The sequence below is a fragment of the Theropithecus gelada genome, chromosome 13, assembly GCF_003255815.1.
Source record: "Theropithecus gelada isolate Dixy chromosome 13, Tgel_1.0, whole genome shotgun sequence".
Classification (NCBI taxonomy): domain Eukaryota; kingdom Metazoa; phylum Chordata; class Mammalia; order Primates; family Cercopithecidae; genus Theropithecus; species Theropithecus gelada.
In genome coordinates this window covers 85,897,891-85,922,715 of record NC_037681.1, presented here as the reverse complement: position 1 = coordinate 85,922,715, position 24,825 = coordinate 85,897,891, and the positions used below count along the sequence as shown (strand labels likewise).

Here is a 24,825-nt window from a genome sequence, read left to right as displayed (position 1 = left end):
AGGCTGGTCATGAACTCCTGGCCTCAAGTGATCCTCCTATCTCAGCCTTCCAAAATGCTGGGATTACAGGTGTGAGCCACTACACCCAGCCTATTTGTATATATTTTTGTAGTCTACCTCAAATGCTTTGAGAAAAGAGAGAAGGAAGAAATAAAACACGTTTTACATTTCTAGTTTGCTTATCTTTTGCCCTGTGCCAGCCACTTTCTTACAAACTAATCAGGTAGATGGAAAGTTAGACAACTAGAGAAACTATCAAGAAGACTTCAGGAAGGAATCTCCAGAGCAAATCTGGAGATGATTAAGTTACAAAATGGGTTTACTCCTAGAAGAAAACCTAGACAATACCATTCAGGACACAGGCATGGGCGAAGACTTCATGACTAAAACACCAAAAGCAATTGCAACAAAAGCCAAAATAGACAAATGGGATCTAATTAAACTAAAGAGCTTCTTGCACAGCAAAAGAAACTATCAACAGAGTGAACAGGCAACCTACAGAATGGGAAAATTTTTTGCAATCTATCCATCTGACAAACGGTTAATATCCAGAATCTACAAGGAACTTAAACAAATTTACAAGAAAAAGACAAATAGCCCCATCAAAAAGTGGGCAAAGGATATGAACAGATACTTTTCAAAAGAAGACATTTATGTGGCCAATAAACATATGAAAAAAACCTAGTCATCACTGGTCATTAGAGAAATACAAATCAAAACCACAAAATCTCATGCCAGTTAGAATGGTGATCCTTAAAAAGTCAGGGAACAACAGATGCCAGAGAGGATGTAGAGAAATAGGAACGCTTTTACACTGTTGGTGGGAGTGTAAATTAGTTCAACCATTGTGGAAGACAGTGTGGTGATTCCTCAAGAATCTAGAACTAGAAATACCATTTGACCCAGCGATCCCATTACTGGTTATATACCCAAAGGATTATAAATCAAGCTACTATAAAGACACATGCATACATATGTTTATTGCAGCACCATTCACAACAGTAAAGACTTGGTACCAACCCAAATGCCCATCAATGTTGCAGTGGATAAAGAAACCGTGGCACATATACACCATGGAATACCATGCAGCCATAAAAAAAGAATGAGTTCATGTCCTTTACAGGGACATGGGTGGAGCTGGAAACCATCATTCTCAGCAAATTAACACAGGAACAGAAAACCAAACACCAAATGTTCTCACTCATAAGTGGGAGTTGAACAATGAGAACATATGGGCACTGGAAGGGGAACATCACACATGGGGCCTGTCGTGGGTTGGGGGGCAAGGGGAGGGATAGCATTAGGAGAAATATCTAATGCAGATGACGGGTTGATGGGTGCAGCAAACCACCATAGCACATGTATACCTATGTAACAAACTTGCATTTTCTGCACGTGTATCTCAGAACTTAAAGTGTAATAAAAAATAAATTAAAAAAAAATTTAAAATAGGTTTACTGAATATTTGGGTCACTATCTTAACAACTCATTTTTTTTTTTTTACAACATGGAGTCTTGCTCTGTCACCCAGGTTGGAGTGCAGTGGCATGATCTCAGCTCACTGCAGCCTCTGCCTCCTGGGCTGAAGCAATTCTCCTTCCTCAGCCTGCTGAGTAGCTGAGATTACAGGTGCCCACTACCTTGCTCAGCTAATTTTTTGCATTTTTAGTAGATGGGGTTTACGCCATGTTGGCCAGGCTGGTCTCCAACTCCTGACCTCAGGTGATCCACCCTCCTCGGCCTCCCAAAGTGCTGGGATTTACAGGCGTGAGCCACTGCACCCAGCCAACAACAAATTTTTTATAATTATTTTTAAAATGACTATTTTGCACATATTTGTGAATATGTAGAGCTAGTATGCATCATATGGTTTTAAAATACTTGCCTTTATTGCCTATTACTATTTCATTTTAGTAATAACTAGTCAACTCCTCTGGTATTATAAACTATAACTAGGTCCTAAATTTCATTAGTTACAATTTCAAGTTAACATTTAACACCTCATTAAAAAATATTAAGTCAGGAAAGGCTGCCACCTACTGAATTAGTAAAGCAATGCTCCAGAATGACCATTTCCAAAGTACGTTTCTTAGACCACTAATCCCATGAAATTCTGAAAAGTCCTAGAGTGTAAGTCTGAGAAACACGCATACTATATTAATTGTGTATATATTAGCATACCAAAGGCTCTTGAGTTCTACAGTGATTTCCCAAACTTATTTGACAATGTAATTCTTTTTAATTTTTGTGAAATGCTTATTAACATCTCAGGGAAATAAAGTTCTGTGAAACATATGTTGAGAAATGCTATGCCAAATACTAGAATCTCAAAATAACATCTCGCATCTAATTATATCCTAGTGTAGAGAGTAATTTATGATTCTTGCTTAAATTTGCATTATATGGTGCCCTAAAATAATTAAATAGCATCTTAATGTAGAAAGAGACATTAAAAGTCACACATATACATATTGCAACAACCCAAGACAAAAATACTGATTCTTAAGAAAACCTCAAGCTGACACCAATAACCATGGCTGCCCACTTTAAAACATATATATATATATTATACACTGGAAACACTTACTGTATAAGATTCAACTAGTACTGTGGTTTCTAAGGCCAGTTTCTGCTCTTGCTCAATATTATATCCCACGTAACACAGTTTTTCTTTAATCATGCGAACCGTTTCAAAATCAGCAGAGTGGTTGAAGGCATATCCTCGCAACAGAAGCAGCTGGTACAAAACAATAGCAGTAAGTTCATAATAGATCTGAATGAGTTCTACTCTGCAAAAGCTATTACTGCTCATTAAATATGTCACCTCAATAACAGAATGGGCAGTGGATTCTCAGCTCCTACTGAGTATTTCAGAAGTAGGAGTTTACCCCCCATAAAAGGATTTAGAGAGGGTAAAATAATTAACAATTCATAAATAAGTCAGTAAAATGACTAGAAAAGTCAGTTTTTGAAAAGCTCTACATGAGTAGTAATGTTTTGATAAACAATCAAAAGTATATTAATAAATATTATTTTAGTGCTGGACTCCTGTAGCCTGCAGTTTGCTCATACAATTAATGCCATATTTACGAAATGCCCCCAAGTCTTTAAAAGTTTTATCTTTAGCTTCTAGTACTGCGTCTGGCACATATTAGAACGGCAATAGCATTTGTTTAACAAATGATAAGGGAATTATTGGGATACTCAAAGGTATAATCTCTATTGTTATGTTTCTTAAATGCTAGAAAATATTAGTTTTTTTTAAAAAAACCCACTGAGAGAAAAAACATTACTAGACTTTACAAATAAAAAAAAATATCCTCTAATATTTGAGTCTGTGTTCTAAAGACAACCCCAGAAATTCTGTTGGTTACCCTTTGAATTTTGGCCTAAAATGAGAGTATTATAATTTTCATTAATTTAATCTCCCCTCATGAGGAGGATTACTTTAAATGACCCTGAAGGAACCCAATGTCAAGGTAAAGACAGTGCAACCCAATTTAATGCAGAGACAGGGTTTCTTAACAGTAGCACCACTGACAGACTATACATTGTTTGTGGTGCAGCCAGCCCTATTCATTACAGAATGTTCAGTAGCATTCCTGCCCAGCTCAGACAACCAAAAATGCATCCAGAAATTGCTAATATCCCCCAGGGGACAGCACTGTCTCCTGGTGAGAACCACTGTCCTGGAGAGGATAGAGTAATTACAGAATTCTGGTATAAACCATTTTCTAAATTTTAATATTCAAAATGATATATGTTAGCAAGTAGACGCCTTATGTACCTTCTCCAGCAATGTTTTAAAGAAAATTATAACTAGTTATAGTCACAAGTAAACTAAAATAGTAAATGTTAAAAACTGGATATATTCCATGAAAACTACTAAACATTAAAGTCTGGTGTATTTGGGCTGTTTTTCTCAAATATCATTAATTTGCTATCACTGTATTTTGTGGGAAAGGACAAGTGTAGGCAACCCAACCAAGAATATGGCTTAAAACATACCTGCTCAAAGAAAGGTTTTATGGCAGAAAAGGCTGCCTGAGCTGACCAGGAAAGTTTCAAGATAGGGGTCTCTTCCATCCTTGAAATATCTGTCTACTCATTCCTCAGGAATAACAAATATAATTAGGTAATGATATAATGTACTCTCAGTAGTATACAGAGATCATGTTTGTACATCTTTTTTTCTTGTTTTTATGTATCTTTTTCTCTTCATGTGTATAAAACTTATATGGATTTTTATATAAATAAGGGAGGTAATTGGGTAATTTCTCTAGTGGTACAGATTTACTGGAATCCTAAAATGATACATTCAATTCTGTGTTAAGATGGTAAACAAATTACAAAATTTAATTTCCATGATATTTTCCTTTCACTTACCTTGATAAGATATCTAGTTATATCCCTCCCAGCAATATCCAGTCTCCTGGTAAGATGAGGGAGAGAAAAGCCTTCATATACTGGGCAAATGTGAGTCACACCATCTCCAGAGTCTACCACTACACCAGTCAATAAACCTGCATAAAAGCCGGAGGGGGGGTTAAATAAAAAGTCGTATCAGAAAAATCAAAGCCAGCAAGTTCCAAATACAGTACGGAAGCCAAAATAGAAACGTAACCAACTAGAAGCCAGAATTTATTATTTACTTTGCAGGTTTTTCTAATGCATAAGTATTAAAGCGAGTGTTCTCTTTTCAGACTTCTGGTCTACTATTATGTGCTGCCCAAGGAGGTGAGAAGAAACAGACCCTGAGACCGAGGACTGAAAAACAGGACTTTTTTTTTTTTTTTTTTTGAGACAGGATCTGGCTCTGTCACCAAGGCTGGAGAAGTACCAGTGGCTCAATCTAGGCTCACTGCAACCTTCATTTCCTGGGTTCCAGTCATACTTCCCACATTAGCCTCCTGAGTAGCTGGGACTACAGACATGCTCCTCCATCATGCCTGGCTAATTTTTGTATTTTTTTGTAGAGACAGGGTTTCCCCATGTTGCCCAACCTGGTCTCGAACTCCCGGCCTCAAGTGATCTGTCCGCCTTGGCCTCCCAAACTGTTGGGGTTACAGGTATGAGCCACCATACCCAGCAGAACATGTTCTTAAAGCTCTGTACAATTCTTCATTTTTTTCAACTTAGATAGTTTTGAATATACTACAAATAACATATACGGTGTATTCTGGAAAAATGCCTATGGATACTAGACAACTAGAAATCTGAGAAAAATTAAACGTGACTACCCAAAGCATCACTTTGATTATTCACTGGAAACCTTATAATAAAAGGCAATGTCAGTTAAACCTCATAATAAAAGAACAGCAAAGAAGCTGCTTTGTTTCTCATGTTTCCTCAACCTCCTAGGCTCAAGTGATCCTCTCACCTCAGCCTCTCAAGTGGCTGCGACTATAGGTGTGTGCTACCACACCCAGATAATTTTATTTTTTGTAGAGACAGGGATCTCACTATGTTGCCCAGGCTGGTCCCAAACTCCAGAGATCCAGCAATTTGCCCGCCTTGGCTTCTCAAAGTGCTGGGATTACAAAGGCATGAGACACCATACCTAGTCAAAGAAACTTTTTTAAAATTTTATTTATTTTATTTTATTTTTTGAGACAGAGTCTAACTCTGTCACCCAGGCTGGAGTGTAATGGCGCGATCTTGGCTCACTGAAACTTCCACCTCCTCGGTTCAAGCAATTCTCCTGCCTCAGCCTCCCTAGTAGCTGCGATTACAGGCGCCTGCCACCACGTCCGGCTAATTTTTTGTATTTTTTTTTTAGTAGAGATGGGGTTTCACCGTGTTAGTCAGGATGATCTCGATCTCCTGACCTCGTGATCTGCCCACCTCGGCCTCCCAAAGTGCTGGGATTACAGGCGCGAGCCACCGCGCCCGGCCCAAAAACTTACATTTTTTAATTTAAAAAGTTATTTTAAACCAAAATATGCAATTATCTATAACATGTCAGTATTATGTTATTTGGTTCTCATCCCTAATAGACTGTCTCCCTTTTTCTTATATAATTTTGCATGTATTATAGTATTTAATTACAATAATTTGTCTTGGGAAACATTTATTAAAACTACCTTTTTTTTTTTTTTTGGTGAGACGGAGTCTCACTCTGTCGTCCAGACTGGAGTGCAGAGGCACGATCTTGGCTCACTGCAAGCTCCACCTTCCGGATTCATGTCATTCTCCTGCCTCACTCTCCTGAGTAGCTGGGACTACAGGCACCCGCCACCACCATGCCTGGCTAATTTTTTGTATTTTTACTAGAGACAGGGTTTCACCATGTTAGTCTCAATCTCCTGACTTTGTGATCCGCCCACCTTGGCCTCCCAAGGTGCTGGGATTACAGGTGTGAGCCACCGCACCCAGCCTAAAACTACCTCCTTTTTAAGTTGATAACATTTTAAGTTGATATAATTATTGATGCAATAAGCCTCATAAATAAAACTCATATACGGACCTTGAATACTGTACTCTTCTAAAGAAGAGGCTTTCCATTGCAAAAAAAAAAAAAAAAAAGAGGAATCCACACCATCATCAATTCAAAAATACTCCCAGTAACACTGACTAAAGCAAGAATTTACATTTTATTTCCCAAAGAGCCCTTCCTACCCACCTCACCTTATTTTCTACCACTTCCACCAGGTCACACACTGGCCTTTCTCCAAACACACTTGACCCATTTCCAGTGCCACACCCTTTTCCCACTGGATTATCCCATTAAGTGCCTAAAAGACTCCTTGGCACATATCTGACAGGCCCAGACATTCTCAATAAGTTTCTGTTGAATTTATAAGACCATAAAAAAAAAAAAAGAGCTCTCCCGACATGGCCAATATTTTATTTCCAATAACGAGGGAGGCAGCTGCTAATGGAAATATCAACGGAATATAAGTAGTCCCCTCCATTAAACCCCCCCCCAAAGTTAGACATGCACTCCCAAATGTTTACCTTCTCCTTTTTAATCTACTATATATTTGACAGGCATGATTTTATGCTACCTTTTTGAATCTCTGTGTTTTTTATTTAACTCGAGTCAATTCTGAGGACAAATTCCATGCATAAAAAAATAGCTATGCTGGGCACAGTGACTCATGCATGTAATCCCAGCACTTCAGGAGGATGAGGCGGGTGGATCACGTGAGATCGGGAGTTTGAGAACAGCCTGCCCAATATGGAGAAACCCCATCTCTACTAAAAATACAAAATTAGCCGGGTGTGGTGGCACATGCCTGTAATCCCAACTACCCAGGAGGAGGCTGAAGCAGGAAAATCGCTTGAACCCAGGAGGTGGAGGTTGCGGTGAGCCGAGATTGCACTGTTGCACTCCAGCCTGGGTAACAAGAGCAAAAATCTGTCACAAAAAAAAAAAAAAAAAAAAAAATTAAAATAGCTTAAAAGAGGGAACATCCTATTTAAAAAAAAAAAATAAGTTTTAAGCCTTTTTTTAACCTTAAATCCATATTTAGCAAAGCAAATAAAAATGTATATAAAATCTTATTTGACAAATTTTAGAAACTGTGAAAATATTTCAAAGTGTGGTATATAAATAATGTACTTTTCTGGGGCTTATAACTTATTGAGAAACCAAATTCTCTGACATAAAATGTACATAATAAATGTCTGATGAAGTGATTTTTTCTAACAGTTAAGCTTCACCTACCTTGAGCGTACAAAGTCAGAACTGCCTGGATGGCTACATATACACCGGAAAACTGGTAAGTTTCAAACATTACCTGTAAATGCGGACAGAAAGAAAAAAAACTAGTATTTAGAAATTTACATAATAAATATATGTTTTCTTCATGGTCACAAAGTGGAATTAATTGCCCAAAATAGAATCAAAGTGGACCTGAAATAGTCTTCCATTTTCATCAGCTCCTCTTGTTTCTTATTAAAGTCCTGCTGCTACAGAGCTCCAAGTCTGAAGACAGACTTCCGGATACATACTAAGTCTCCAAGTATTTCATAAGTGCGACAAAACAAAGATTTCTTAGTGTATTAGTTAATGACTAATTAGTGTGAAAGAAAGCTCTCTGTATTGAACAAGACTTTCTTAATTGATGTCCCTTAAGGGAAATATCTTTTTTTTTTCTGAGATGAAACCTCACTCTGTTGCCTAAGCTGGAGTACAGTGGTGCAACTTCGGCTCACTGCAACCTCCACCTCCTGGGTTCAAGCAATTCTCCTGCCTCAGCCTCCCGAGTAGCTGGGAATACAGGCACGCACCACCATGCCTGGCTAATTTTTGTATTTTTAGTAGAGACAGGGTTTCACTATGTTGGCCAGGCTGGTCTCGAACTCCTGACCTCATGATCCACCTGCCTCGGCCTCCCAAAGTGTTGGGATTACAGGTGTCAGCCACCACGTCTAGCCAGGGAAATATCTTTTAATTCAAAGACAAAATACAGAAATTGCTTTACAGAGCTTCACACCCCCTCCCTCAATCTGGGCCAAGAGTGTAGCTCTATCTACTCTGAGCAGCTTAAAAATTAAAAGAAAGAAAGAAAGAAAGAACAACAGTAAAATGGCATGGCAAAGGGTTATTTCCTGATTGCTGGAAAATACAGAAATGGCTTAGCTGCTAAGCCCAGTCCCTACTTGAATCAAGACTGTAATTACATCCTCCTAATGAACTATCCTGGAAGGAGGAGTTGTTTCCTTGGTGCCCTCACTGGTCACACACATGTTCATTCTCTGTAGCCCAGGTTGTCTGGGAATATCCTGCATGATTTTTTTTGGTGATCTAGACTGAGCACTCCTTGACTGGTAGGGTTGCCTATCACTCTGAATATCTAAATATTTAGAAATTTTACAATGAAAATTACATAGAATTTAAATTCTACAACTCTGAAACACATACTCATCAATTAAACAATTAGATAGTCTGAATAGCATTTTATTCCATCATCCTTTATTCCACCTCCACAGGGATGAAAATGGAAGAATGATCATATATATGCACATACCAACTTGAAAGCATGTTAATGAGATTAAGGTAGGACACTATCAGTCATAGACATATTTGTACTCAAACAAATAAGAATATTAAAATGTAAGCCATAAGAAATCATACGGAATCTTTAAAAATGATCTTAGATTTTCAAAACACTTAATACAAAAATTGAGTTTTAATACAGGCTTTAAAAATACTGTCTAACAACATTTTCTTCTAAACCCTTTCAAAAATATCCATCAACATTTAAACATTCATAAACAAAACATTTACATTAAATAGTAACTGGAAAGCTACAGAAGTTATTATATTTCTACCTCATATATACAAAAATAAAAGAACCTTGAAAACTTACTTATTTAAACTGTGAGGACCATAGCTCTCTTGCTCTCTCTTTCCTCTGTAACTGCTTATTTCATTATTTCATTAGCATTTTTTTTTTTCTGTTTCTTTTTTTTTTTTTTTTTGAGACAGAGTCTGGCTCTGTCGCCCGGGCTGGAGTGCAGTGGCCGGATCTCAGCTCACTGCAAGCTCCGCCCCCCGGGTTTACGCCATTCTCCTGCCTCAGCCTCCCGAGTAGCTGGGACTACAGGCGCCCGCCGCCTCGCCCGGCTAGTTTTTTGTATTTTTTAGTAGAGACGGGGTTTCACCGTGTTCGCCAGGATGGTCTCGATCTCCTGACCTCGTGATCCGCCCGTCTCGGCCTCCCAAAGTGCTGGGATTACAGGCTTGAGCCACCGCGCCCGGCCTGTTTCTTTTTTTTTTTGAGACAGAGTCTCACTCTGTTGCTCAGGCCAGAGTGCAGTGGGGTGATTTCAGCTCACTGCAACCTCCACCCTCCTGGGTTCAAGCAATTCTCCTGCCTCCGCCTCCTGAGTAGCTGGGATTACAGGTGTGCGCCACCACGCCCAGCTAATTTTGTATTTTTAGTAGAGATGGGGTTTTGCCATGTTGGCCAGGCTGGTCTCAAATTCCTGGTCTCAAGAGATCCACCCGCCTTGGCCTCCCAAAGTGCTGGGAGCCACCTCGCCCAGCCTCATTAGCGTTTTCAATCTCCTTCTGCTGGCTCCTCCTATCTCTCTGGTCCTTGGCCTTTTCACCACTGTCTACCCTCTCTTCTTTGTTGAACCGTATCATTTATATCCGGATGACTCTCAAGTTTGTATCTCCAGCCCAGTCTTTTCTCTTGAACTTGATCTCATATATATAACTACCTGTTTTGACATTTCTGCTTGGATGTCTAATAAGGACCTACAAACTCAACATGTCCACAATTGAATTCTTGCTCATTTCCCTCCAAACCCTGCTCTACTTTTCTCAGTTTTTCTCCAGACCTCAGTTGATGGTAACTCCATTCTCCAGTCAAGCCAAAACCTTTGGAGTCATCTCTGACTCCTTATTCTCTATTACCCATATCAAATGCATTAGAAAATTCTTTGGCCCTACCTTCAAAATAGACCTATAATCTGGTAATTTCTATTTCTTCTACTACTATTACTCCAATCCTAACAATCATTATCTTTTGCTTAAATGACTGACAAAGTCTCCAACTGTTCTAACTTCTATCTTTCCCTCCTTATGGGATACTCACAACACAACAGAGAAATCTAAATCTGAGCATCTCCCTTTCCTGTAACAGCCTCATATTTCACCCAGAGTAAAAGCCCAATTCCTAATTAGAGCCCACAAAGCACCAATATTACTTATCCGACCTCATCTTCTGTGGCTCTCCCCTCAACCACACTGGCTTCCTTGCTTATTCTTTAATATGCCAGGCTTGTTCCTAACTTAAGACCTTTACATTGGCTACTCCCTTTATCTGGAACATCCTTTTCCTATATATCCTGGCTAACTCACTTACCCTGTCTGTTTAAACATCACCTTCTCACAACCTATGTACAATTACAACCTCCCACTCCCCCTTAACCTGATTTATTTTGCCTTTAGCATCTACAGTTGAACCTTGAAAAACAAGAAGATTGAACCACACAGGTCCACTTATACACCATTTTTGTCAATAAATCTTTCCTCTGCCTCCCCTTCCCTCCTCCACCTCTTCTGTCTCTGCCACCCGAGACTGCAAGACCAACCCCTCCTCTTCTTTGTCAGCGTGAAGACAATGAGGATGAAGATCTTTATGATGATCGACATCCATTTAAGGTATAGCAAATGTATTTTCTCTTCCTTATGATTTTCTTAATAGCATTTCCTCTAACTTACTTTATTATAAGAATATAGTATATAATACATAGTATGTTATCAGTAAGGCTTCTGGTCAACAGTAGGCTATTAGAAGTATTTTTGGGGGCAGTTAAGTTTGCACAAGAGTAGGGAGGGTTGGTGCCCCTAACCCCTGCATTGCTCAAGGGTCAACTGGATCGCTTACCTTCTAACAAACCATTTAATTAACTCTGTAACTGCTTATTGTATTAGCCTTTTCAATCTCCTTCTGCTGGCTCCTCCATACAAACTTAATTAAATTAACTCACTAAATTAAAAACTTAAATTTTTTTGGCCTGTTTTTCCCTGTTAGAATATAGACACTCCATGGCAGTAGGATTTTTTGTTTACTGATCTATTCTTCTTTCCTATTTAGAATAACAACTAGCATATAGTAGATACTTAGTAAGATCTGAAGGAAAACAATTATTTTTATTATCTTTATCCACAGCAACAGTAAAAAAAAAAAATTTTTTTTTTGATTTAACATAATATCACAGAAATACACATATGCATATCCTGCATAAAAACTCACCTCTACAATCTTCTCTCTGTTTTTGGTTGGGTTCATAGGAGGTTCTGTGAGTAAGATTTTACAATTTCTGGTATCTATATTAAGTTTCTCTGGTCCAAATGTGTAGTCCCACAGGTGTTTCATGTCATCCCAATTTCGTACTATGCCATTTTCCATAGGGTAGTTAACTTCTAACATTGATCGTAATTCACTTGCCTCATCTCCAACCATAAGATCCTAGAAAATTATGTCAAAGCTGTAGATCAAAGTTTTGCATATTTTAAGAAAACTGGGGAATAATTAATTTTAATCTTTCTGGCACTTGCAAAATAAAGCTTTTTATTCCACAAGTTAGAAAATCTTTTCTATCAAGAACAATGTCTTAGAAAGTTTAATCATGGATAATAAATTTTTATGTACAATGTGGTTTAAATCAATAAATTGACCTTACCTTTAACACAAATGTTTCCAAAAGAAGAGCATTAGCACAAATAAACCCCACATTTTCATATTTTGGAGGGTTTTGTATGAGGTTTCATCTGTTTCTTTTGCTCAATTGTTCAAAAAATAAGGCCTGTGATATGTGAAATAGTACATCAGGGGGAAAAAAACTTGTAGAAAAATGCTCAATGCATGCAGCACAATTCTTTGCACTAAATATCAAAATGATAAATGTAAGTACTATAAAGCATAATGAAAGAAGCAAAAAATAAAATGATTCTTTATTACTCTATAATAATGCATACATACACCAACTAACTTATAAATGGCACAAACTTTTATCTACATATGCCTGAATTAGAATTTAAACTGTTTCTACATATGCCTCACCAAGGTGAATGAAAATCTGTAGAGTTATTAAAAAATTAAGATATAGGCAAACAACCTATCCTTTAAAATCATCTCCTAAGCAACACTTTCAAGTTTAAAGTACAATATTGGAAAACTACACCATCACACATGAAGCATAATACTCACAAGTCTTGTCTCCAATGAGAGCATACTTAAGATGATCCACATTTGAAAGTCACATTTTGTATACATAATAAGGCTAAGGACATCCTAGCATTTAGATTTATTTTTAGAAAACAGCTAGTCAACATGTTAAATAATATTAATTTCTACATATGTTGATAAATTCAATAAAACACAACTAGTATCAGAAGCAGATACTTGCTACAATACATTAAGTTTTAATTATGGAGAGACAAAAAAAAAAAAGCAGCAGCAAAATTAACACAAGATTATTTTTCTGAGACTGAGTCTCGCTCTATTGCCTAGGCTAGAGTGCAGTGGCGTGATCTCAGCTCACTACAACCTCCTCCTCCCAGGTCCAAGCGATTCTCCTGCCTCAGCCTCCCGAGTAGCTGGGATTACAGGCACCTGCCACCACGCCTGGCTAATTTTTGTATTTTTAGTAGAGATGGGGTTTCACCATGTTGGCCAGGCTGGTCTCAAACTCCTGACCTCAAGTGATTCACCCATCTCAGCCTCCCAAAGTGTTGGGATTACAGGCATGAGTCACCGCGTCTGGCCAACATGAGATGTTTTAAAATGAAGGCTTAAAAATACATGTTTTAAAAAAAAAAAAAGGCAGGGCGCGGTGGCTCAAGCCTGTAATCCTAGCACTTTGGGAGGCCGAGATGGGCGGATCACGAGGTCAAGAGATCGAGACCATCCTGGCTAACACGGTGAAACCCCGTCTCTACTAAAAAAATACAAAAAACGGTGGCGGGCGCCTGTAGTCCCAGCTACTCAGGAGGCTGAGGCAGGAGAATGGCGTGAACCCAGGAGGCGGAGCTTGCAGTGAGCTGAGATCCGGCCACTGCACTCCAGCCTGGGTGACAGAGCGAGACTTCGTCTCAAAAAAAAAAAAAAAAAAAAAAAAGATCAGAGATGAAACCAAGGTGAGGACTCTAACAAAAAAACAAACAGATCTCTGGAAAATCCACTAAAAGCAACATCAAAAACTACAACAAAGTTAAAAACAGATGCTAGAAATGTTCCGTAAAAATGTCTGTTGCAATTTCTGATGAAGTTAATTTAACATAACTTACTAACTTATTACTCAAAGTTCTGAAATATTAAATGTTTAGACTCTTTTTTTTTTTTTTTTTAGATTGGGTCTCACTCTGTCACCCAAGCTGAAGTGCAGTGGTGCCATTATGGCTCACCACAGCCTCAACTTCCGCAGGCTCAGGTGATCCTCCCACCTCAGCCTCCCACGTAGCTGGGACTACAGGTTACATGCCCAGCTAATTCTTGTATTTTTAGGGGTTTCGCCATGTTTCCCAGGCTGGTCTTGAACTCCTGGGCTCAGGAGATCAGCCCACCTCAGCCTCCCAAAGTGCTAGGATTACAGGCATGACTCACCACGCCCAACCAACTGTTTAGATTCTTCTATGAGGAATATGCAAAACAGAAAATCTGTATTTGTGAATTCTAGTTAATAACATGCACATGTTGAAGTATACTGGTATCTGCAACTTACTCTGAAATCCATTAAAAAACAAGATGCAACGATGAATGAATAGATGAACAGATATGTAATAAATCAATATGATATATATTAATGTCAGAATCTAGGTGATGGATATACAAGTTTCATTGTAAAATCATTTCAGTATTGCTATGTTTTCTTAATACTGCTTAATAAAATGTTAGGAGTGAAATCTATACCTGTAATTATATATACTATTTTTGTTACTAACTTTCCTCTACATCCTTTTTTGTGTTGTACAATATAACAGATTAGATAGTTAGGTAATATAATCAGTATTATTTCAATCAATTTGAAATAAGTCTGACCTGATTTCAACAGAAATTTACTTTTTATTTAACATACGAATAGGGGCTTACATTTACATGACCCAATGCCAACTCTAAATAAATGCCTCATGTATCGACTTCTAGGACCACACATACTATAAAGGATTAACTGAAAGAAATGTTTAGAAATGAATATCCTTGCCTTCCTTAGAACAAAGAGGACATTTACAACGGAGTATTAACTTATTTAAGAAGTACAAAGTTTGACTATTCAAGCTATCCAATTAAAAAATTTTCATATCTAAAATTTTAAACAAAAAATCCTACTGTTATATAACTTGCCTTCATCACTCAGAACCAAGTTATAAGTGATCAGATCAGACCTCAGGTATTAACCACCTGCCCCACCACTGAACATCACCTAACTGAAAGAATGAAAAAAATCACAGTAACTGAGATGCTGTTTCAAAGGTATTTATACTTCATGAAAAGTGGGTAGTAGGGATTATATTTGCCAAGAATCATTTTGAACAATGTCACCTCGTATTAGAATACAAGTAAACTCAAGTTCAAAAGCACAATTAAATCCCTAGAAGAAAACTCCACTGAAAACATTTGTTTGTTTGATTGTTCAATTAACTAATAGAGGCAGGGTCTTGCTCTGTCGCCCAGGCTGGAGTGCAGTGGCCCTGTCATCACCCACTGCAGCCTCAAACTTCTGGGCTCAAGCGATACTCCTGCCTTAACCTGCCAAGTAGCTAGGGAGGCACATATTACTATACCTGGTTACTTTTTTAAAAACTTTCTGTAGAGACAGGGTCTTGCCATGTTGCCTAGGCTGGTCTTGAACTTCTGGGCTCAAGGTATCCTCCCACCTAGTCCTGCCAAAGTGCTGGGATTAGAGGCATGAACCATCTCACTAGGTCAAAAACTTCTGTTAAAATAAGCCTACACCATTCTCTACAAGCACACCCTTTCCTTTTCTTTTTTTGAGATGGAGTCTCACTCTGTTGCCCAGGCTGGAGTGCAGCGGCGCGATCTCAGCTTACCACAACCTCTGCCTCCTGGGTTCAAGCGATTCTCCTGCCTCAGCCTCCTGAGTAGCTGGAATTACAGGCACGCGCCACCACACCTGGCTAATTTTTGTATTTTTAGTAGAGAAAAATTGAACGCCTGACCTTGTGATCCACCCGCCTGGGCCTCCCAAAGTGCTGGGATTACAGGCGCGAGCCACTGTGCCCAGCAAGCACACCATTTTCTTAATCTCATTAGAATATTAACACAAATATATGATCTTTTATTTAGGATAAATTTCCTCTTTTAAATGGTTTTGTTTATTCAAAAGAAAACTTCACAAAGTTACTATTACTAGTTAAAATATATTGTATTAGAAGTGCCTGATTTTTGTCAGAGATTCTTACAAACAATATTAAAAACAAACCTGAAAAGTGTCTACTACAGAAGCACTTACACTATCACAGAAAAATACAACGAAAGAGTTAAATGTCTGAGATAAGCCCAGCAAGCTTTTAGTTGAAAAGAAAAAGGCACTGCACAATGTTATTTATTTGGGGGGGGGAAATCTGTCGTTTATAGAAAAGCTTTACCTTTTTCTTATTTATCCTCACATAACCTTGTGAAATCTGCTCATCAGTAAGGATGATATGGAAAGAATTCTCTTTTTTCTATCTATGGTTCATTTACATATTAAAATTTTACTCCGTTTATTAAGTACACATCTGATACCATACTAGATGCAAATATATATACAGGCTATGACAGTCAATGTTCAATTTAACACTGGTCAATAAAGTGAATTTATTCAAATGCAACAACTTCACTTGAATTTTCTGGATCACACATATCCAAATAAAGTCATTTTATTTCTAATATGCACAACACATTCCATTTTAACTATAACATTCATCTACAAGAAAAACAAGGAAAACAATTCAAAACTATGTTAGTAATTAGTTCTTGTTTGGTCCATTGTACGCAATCAGGAAAGTATAGGACTTAATTAGTTGCTATCAAATTGAAGCAATGAAAAAGGTTAAAAATCAAAGTATTTAAAATAAAAATATGGAATAACCCCCCCTCCCCACTACTAAAGGGACACAAAACAACAACTACTGTCCCATCAAGCAAAAGTGGAAAACAAACAGAGCATGTGTGTAACCTCACTTACCATCTTTTTGTTATTCTACTTCAACGGGTCAAGAAAGGTGAAGAGAGAGAAGGTAGAAGTTAAGAGTCAGAAAAGGCCTAAATAAAATCCTCACTGAAATGTTTAAACATACAAGCAATAGAGACAATTAGGTTGAGGTCAGATGCAGTACTACTATATTTAATGGAGTTAATAATTAGGGCCAAATTAACAAGGACAGTTATTCCTGAATGCAAATTAACTCATTAAACGATTTAAATTTCCATTTTTTAGTCTACCACATTTTAGCTAACAAGACACAAAAAGTATAAGTCAAAATACTAAGCACAGGAATTCCAAAAAGTAAGCTTCTTTAATTCATTACTGAATTTAAGAATTTTAATTAAGAAAAATAAATGATAACAGCAAAGGTCTAGCTGAGTAGGCATAGAGTCAGATAGCTCAGGGTTGTTTTTCCAAGCTCTAATGTTCAAGTTAAATTTATTTGACATAGCTATCTTTTGCTGTTTTCTACTGGAAGAACAATTTAACTTGATAGGCTTACAAGATTGCACAGAGTGAACAGAATTGAGCCAATAGAATACAGAATGACAAACCATACAAGCAAATACTGCTAGGGAATTCCTTGACAAAAATGTTTTATTAGCATATTGACAAATTTGATTTTTATCACTTGGCCTTAAAAACGAAGAACGTGGGCATGAAGAGATGTGTAGTTATTTGTGCCTATGTTGGAAAATAAAAATGGCTATACAAGGTATTTCTTCACACCTCAAAAATTTCATTGTCCCTCAGTATATAGCCATTCTTTAAAAACCTGACACTGAATAAAAAGTATAGCCTTCAACTTCATTAAACATTTATCCTTATCACTATTATTAGCTAATTTCAAGTCAAAGTTCATTTAAGATAGAATTCATTCAGAATGAAAGGAGTTCACAATAAGCAAATAAGGAATCCCACAAATATTCCAAAAGCTCCTTAAAAAGGAAAAACTTATATTGAGTGTCCCATTTTATTTTTTTTGTTAACAGGAGAGGCCAGAATAATTCACTACTTTAACTCTTTAAAAAAAAAAACTAACACAGAACCCAAGTTTCAGCTTGTATTTTTATTCATTGTGTAACTCAACTCTCTATCACAAAAGCAGAAAGCTACATGCAAATCTCTACCATCTATTACCAACTTCCTACATCAAACAAATGTCCCAAAGAGATATACTCTAATGCATATTTCAAATGACTCATAACCTTACACTGAAGGCTTGCTAAAGACTATCCAGATAGGACCAACAATGCTAGCGTGTTCACAAACAATTCACTAAAAAAACCCCTAAATTCTACTGCATTCTGTATAACCTGATCCCTCAGTCAACTGAAGAACTTAAAGCCAATTGGTGACCACTGTCCTCTGACTGTTCTCTTTCTTCTCAAATATTCTAACTCCTACTTGATTTCTGATCCCTTTAATATGGAAGAAAAATCTATCATCTTTTCATGTAGTCTTTCATGTTAAATACAGCGAGTAGGCAGTGAAAACTTTCCTTCCTCTACATGGTAAAATATATAATGCAAGGCCAAATAAAGGCTCGCATGACTTCCTTCTGCACATTATGGAAATAAGTTGTATTAATGAAAAGAGGAATCAATGAGAGTTACACCCTGTGTTTTCCTAAATGGCTACATAAAAAAGTAGAGGGATCAGGCCATAAAAACATGAAAAGAAAAAGTCTAAGGTGCCAAAGAGACACTCACATACAATGACAAATATATGGAATTGAAAGACATAAAAATACCAGGCCGATTTCTTTTAAAAATCATATTATGTACATAATAGGACTTAAGTCACTAACACAGTGTTTCACATTAATGTAACACACTTAAGTATTTTACTCCAACAAGTAATGGCATCAAGCCATACATAAACAAAATCAGATGAAATTAACTTCAATTTTTGTGCACCTGTTCAGGTGTTGATATAAATTAAAAAGATGAGAACTTCTGCCCTCCCCTTTGCTTTTTATGGCAACATATTTTAAAACTACTTACAAGAACTGTTAAACTACTTTTATAAGAACACTTCACATGTCTTGATTATCATTTATCAATAAATAAAACATTACCTTGATTTCAATGTTTCCCACTTTGGTGGTTGATCTGATAATAGGTCTTCCAACCAAAGCTGGGAAGATGTGTTCTGGAAAGTTAGAGCCTGCATATCCACACTTCACAAACTGGAATGAAACAGTAAAATAAAAGTGGGTTAGCATCAGGGTATTTACTATATTTTAAGACAGCATTTGAAAAATATCACTTTGCATTTATATAACATTTTAAACTTTTGGTGCTTTCAGTCCACCCAAAGTAGCCACTCAATCTATTGCAACCTCTCCACTTTACTTCTTTCATGGCACTGACTACTTCCAGGGTTCATGTTTATTTACTGCTAAATTAGTGCCTAAGTCCCCTCACTAGAGCAAAAGCCTCATAAGAGCAGGGAGCTAAGCTGAGCAGTTCGTGCTGGAATCCGATACCTATCAGAGATCCTGGCACAGTACTCACTCCAGAAGTATCTGTGGGATGGACAAATTCACTGAACAAATGCTAAGTTGTTTTTGTTTTTGTTTTGAGGTGGAGTTTCACTCTTGCTGCCCAGGCTGAAGTGCAATGGCATGATCTGGGTTCACTGCAACCTCCGTCTCCTGAGTTCAAGTGATTCTCCTGCCTCAGCCTCCCAAGTAGCTGGGATTACAGGCATGCGCCACCAAGCCCAGCTAATTTTGTATTTTCAGTAGAGACGGGGTTTCTCCATGTTGGTCAGGCTGGTCTCAAACTCCCAACCTTGGGTGATCCGCCCGCCTAGGTGTCCCAAAGTGCTGGGATTACAGGCGTTGAGCCACCATGCCCAGTCAAATGCTAAGTATTTTTAAAAAGAGAAATGTGAGAAAATGAACAGAACTAAAGCTTCAATTCTGAAGCAGACTTTCATTAATTTTGGGCAAATCGCTTAGACAATGTCATTTTCCAAAATGGGAAAACTAAGTATCATTTAAACTAATATCACGATACTATGAAAATAAACATTTATTAGGCATTTTTGGCTATTTGTTTATTTTTAGACGGAGTTTCACTCTTGTTGTCCAGGCTGGAGTGCAGTGGCGTGATCTCAGCTCACTGCAACCTCAGACTCCTGGGTCCAAGCAATTCTTCTGCCTTAGCCTCCCAAGTAGCTGGGATTACAGGCACCCACCACCATGCCAGCTAATTTTTGCGTTTTTAGTAGAGACAGGGTTTCACCATGTTGGCCAGGTTGGTCTCGAACTCCTGACCTCAGGTGATCTGCCCACCTTGGCCTCACAAAGTGCTGAGATTGCAGGAGTTGAGTCACCATGCCTGGATAGCTATTCACATTTTTATATTTAGATAAATGTATTTAGTAATACCAGGCAACATAATTTCATTTTCAGTGTACTGCTCCGAGGAGAACATATCATCGATGGTGATAAAACTTCCATTTTATACATAAGAAACTGATATTCTAGGGGATTTAACTACAGTAAAACTTAAGAGAGAATCAAGCTTTTAATTTTTTTTAATTTAAAAAATATTTAAAATTTAGAGTTCGGGTCTCGTATGTTGCCTAGGCTGGAGCGCAGTGGCACAAGTGCAGCTCACTGTGGCCTCTAACTCCTGGGCTCAAGTGATGCTCCCGCCTCAGCCTCCCAAGTAGCTGGGACTACAGGTATATGCCACCAGGCCCAAATAAGTTTTTATTTTTATTATTTTTTTTTTGAGACAAGAGTCTCACTCTGTCACCCAGGCTGGAGTGCAGTGGCTCCATCTCAGTTCATTGCAACCTCCACCCCCCAGGTTCAAGTGATTCTCGTGCCCCAACCTTTTGAGTAGCTGGGACTACAGGTGTATCCCACCATGCCCAGGTCATTTTTTTTTTTTTACCTTAATCCATCAAGATAGCAAAAATCGCACTATTTCACATTACTTCAAGTGTGAAAGCATTAACAGTTATAATAACAAGAACTAAAATAATTGGCTGGGAGTGATGGCTCACACCTGTAATCCCGGCACTTTAGGAAGCCAAAGGGGGTGGATAACTTGGGCCCAGGAGTTTGAGACCAGCCTGAAACTACACAGCAAAACCCCCTTTCTACAAAAAATACAAAAATTAGCCAGGCATAGTGACACACACCTGTAGCCCCAGAAACTCGGGAGGCTGAGGTGGGAGGATCACCTGAGCCCGGGGAGGTCGAGGCTACGTTGATCCATGGATTGTACCACTGCACTCCAGCCTAGGCAACAGAGTGAGACCCTGTTTGGGGAAAAAAAAAAAAAATGGCTGAGTGTGGGTGCTCACGCCTGTAATCCCAGCACTTTGGGAGTTTGGGAGGCCGAGGCAGGTGGATCCCTTGAGGTCAGGAATTCGAAACCAGCTTGGCCAATATGGTGAAACCCCATCTCTACTAAAACTATAAAATTGGCCAGGCGTGGCGGTGCATACCTATAATCCCAGCTACTCGGGAGGCTGAGGCAGAAGAATCGCTTGAACCCAGGAGGTGGAGGTTGCAGTGAGCCGAGATTATATGAATGCACTCCAGCCTAGGCGACACAGTGAGACTCTGCCTCAAAAACAATAATAAAATAAAATAATTTAAAAAAAAAATTATACTGGCTACTCTGGGCACACTGCCTATAGGGTAGCCCTGCTCTGCAAGAAGCAGTAAAGAAAAAATAAAAATTATAATTTTAAAGTTATATTATTTTTTGTAGAGACAGGGGTCTCACTGTTGCTCAGGCTGGTCTTGAACTCCCAGCCTCAAGCAATCCTCCCACCTTTACCTCCAACAGTGCTGGGATTATAGGCATCAGCCACAGTGCCTGACCCCAATTTTTCAACAATAGAAAACTGACAATCTGATTACTTCTGCAAATAATAATAATAATTAGTATTTTTTAAAAATCAAGGCCGGGCGCAGTGCTCACGTCTATAATCCCAGCATCTTGTGATCCCAGCTACTGGGGAGGCTGAGGCAGAAGAACTGCTTGAACCCAGGAGATGGAGGCTGCAGTAAGACAAGATCACGCCACTGCACTCCAGCCTGGGCAACACGGCGAGACTCTGTCTTAAAAAAAAAAACAACAAAATACTAAACCATGATGTGATACAATACAAAGAAAACATTATTTTCTAAACTATCATTTGGTATCATTGGTATCGTCTTAATCCTTGAAATTCCTCCTCCATGTCAATCATTTTAAGACTTGGTGACTTTGTTCTTTCATTGTGTGCAGTAAGGCTGTGTTTAAGAAATAGATTTTACCATATATAGTTTCCTCTTCATAGCAGTGTGGTTTAAACTAGTTCCCTTACTTCCCACTGAGTCATCAAATGGTTAAGAATATGAACAGTATAATATTCTTTCAAGCAAAAATGAAAAATTCTATCTGCATCTGCTCTAAAAGTACATTTTTTTCTCTTCAAAAAAAAAAAAATAATAACCTGGGATTTATAAAGCCCCATTTCGGCTTATTTAATATTTATTTCCCCCTTACTAATTTTATCTCATGGTACTGATGTTATTTAGTACGTTAACTGCACAGTGACAGTTCTGATCTTAGGCCACCAAAAGATTTATTCTACTTACTCCAAAGCATTTTGCAAGATGAAATCAAATTTGATTTTGGTTTGTTTCTGTTTCAAACACTCCTAAATTCAACATATAAAGTAGCAGAAGCCTGATAAAGCAGGCCACGATCAGCTACAAATGTCAATTACATAAATGCGAATGCAGTTATTCTAGCACTATAAGCTTCTCTGTACGACTGGACCTTATTAAGCACTATGCCAGCAACATAGCAAGCACTAGGGAAACCTTCATTTTTTTGGTGATCTAACTCACTGCTGACGAAATCACCCTAGTCTGGCAACAAGACACACAACACCAGGGGCCTGGGCCTAGCTCATGAAGAGGACCTAAACCTAGAGTTTCACAGACCTCCAGATTTTCACCTATCGCCCAAGCGGCTTGATTTCAGAAGGAGGTTTGAATGGTTAAAAACCACATAAACTATTGGATCAAATGAGTTTTCCTCCTCTGGGCAATCCTGCTGAGACACTGGTCAAGCTAGGAGATAGAAAATCGAGCAGGACCAACATCGGGCTCATGATCGTAAGGACACACTTGTTTCCAGGCAAGCTTGTCCAATCCACGGCCCACGGGCTGCATGAGACCCAACACAATTTCATAAACTTTCTTAAAACATTTTTTTGGCGATTTTTTCAGTTCATCAGCTATTGTTAGTGTATTTTACGTGTGGCCCAAGACAATTCTTCTTTCAATGTGGCCCAGGGAAGCCAAAAGACTGGACACTCCTGTCCTAGAATACTTAATTTGGGTCTGCCGGAGGGGTTAAAAAAAGCATCAATTTTTCAAAAAGCTTGTAAGTTTATTTTTATTTTTTACTAGCTATGGGGTCTTGTTGTATTAACCCAGGCTGGTCTCAAACTCTTGGCCTCAAGAAATCCTCTCACCTCGGCCTCCCAAAATGCTGGAAATACAGGCATGAGGAACCACACCAGCCAGCCTACAATTTTATTTATTTATTTATTTATTTTCTGAGACGGAGGCTCGCTCTGTCACCCAGGCTGGAGTGCAGTGGCTGGATCTCAGCTCACTGCAAGCTCCACCTCCCGGGTTTACGTCATTCTCCTGCCTCAACCTCCCGAGTCTCGCCCGGCTAGTTTTTTGTATTTTTTAGTAGAGACGGGGTTTCACCGTGTTAGCCAGGATGGTCTCAATCTCCTGACCTCGTGATCCGCCCATCTCGGCCTCCCAAAGTGCTGGGATTACAGGCTTGAGCCACCGCGCCCGGCCCAGCCTACAATTTTAAAACCTAAGGCATGTAAGGAGCAAATGAAAACACCTTACGGTAACAACTATTTCCATAAATTTTTCAAAATTACATCTGAATATCCTCTTTAATATTTAATTATAAAGCAATCATTATAACTTCAGGTATCTGAATAAAATCAAGATGACTATTCACGTCTACAAATGGTAAGAAACAGAATACACAATTTAAGTGGTTCCTAGTCCTCTACATACTCAGAACTATTACAGCATTCCTGTTACATGATTCATGTATTTTATCAGCACTGTTTCTTCATTCGAAACCAATCAGGTCCACAGAAAATCTGCATAAAATTTTAAAATAACTAGAAGCATAAGAACAAATAAATTTTTATTTGAATTAACTACACTCACTTTTTTCATTTATATGACAGGAACTGATCATTTGTCTTAAGGAAAAGGATCTTAAAAATATGGATTAGACACCAGACTAACCAATAACATATTACAATCAGCTTTCTTTTTGTGTGTGTGACAGAGTCTCACTCTGTTGCCCAGGCTGGAGTGCAGTGGCGCGATCTTGGCTCACTGCAACCTCCGCCTCCCAGGTTCAAGCAATTCTGCCTCAGCCTCTCAAGTAGCTGGGATTACAGGCAACAGCCACCATGCCCAGCTAATTTTTGTATTTTTAGTAGACACAGGGTTTCACCATGATAGCCAGGCTGGTCTCAAACTCCTGACCTCAAGTGATAATCCTGCCTCGGCCTCCCAAAGTGCTGGGATTACAGGAATGAGCCACCATGCCCAGCCTAAAATCAGCTTTCCAATGTTAGCTAACTAATGGAATAGTAACATAACATTAGCTTCTGACAGCAGGGTGCAGTGGCTCAAGCCTGTAATCCTGGCACTTTAGGAGGCTGAGGTGGGCAGATCTCTTAAGCCCAGGAGTTTAAGACTAGCCTGGGTAACTAGTCTCTACAAAATAAAAAATTAGCTGGGTGTGGTGGCACAAGCCTGTAGTCCCAGCTACTCGGGAGGCTGAAGCAGAATCACTGGAGCCCAGGAGGCAGAGGTTGCAGAGAGCCGAGATCACGCCACTGCTCTCCAGCCTGGGCAATAGAGCAAGATCCTGTGTCAAAAAAAAACAAAAACAAAAAAACTCAGCTTATAGTTAACATTCCCATTCTAATTTAATATTTAAAAACTCATATATACGACAAATACAGGGCTCATTGCCTCAAACCCCTAAAAGAGGAAGAATTCATTAAAATATAACTGGCTTGACTTTCTAAAAAGAGTATCTGACACAATTACAAAACAAAAAATTT

The 24,825-nt window shown here is 38.5% G+C and overlaps 1 protein-coding gene across 3 annotated transcripts in view; it reads right to left on the bottom strand.

Annotated features, from left to right (window-relative positions):
* Positions 1-24,825, bottom strand: part of ACTR2 (ARP2 actin related protein 2 homolog) — a 40,871-nt gene that overhangs the window by 12,457 nt on the left and 3,589 nt on the right. Inside the window, exons 2-7 of one of the 3 annotated variants that reach the window (XM_025405753.1) lie at positions 18,755-18,865; positions 16,654-16,668; positions 11,718-11,933; positions 7,670-7,742; positions 4,387-4,523; positions 2,588-2,737 (exon numbers count right to left, since the gene is read on the bottom strand). In XM_025405753.1, the coding sequence (XP_025261538.1) occupies positions 2,588-2,737; positions 4,387-4,523; positions 7,670-7,742; positions 11,718-11,933; positions 16,654-16,668; positions 18,755-18,865 (702 nt within the window). Of the gene's footprint in view, positions 1-2,587; positions 2,738-4,386; positions 4,524-7,669; positions 7,743-11,717; positions 11,934-16,653; positions 16,747-18,754; positions 18,866-24,825 lie in introns of all 3 variants that reach the window. The other 2 variants (XM_025405755.1, XM_025405754.1) reach the window with 2 other exon arrangements.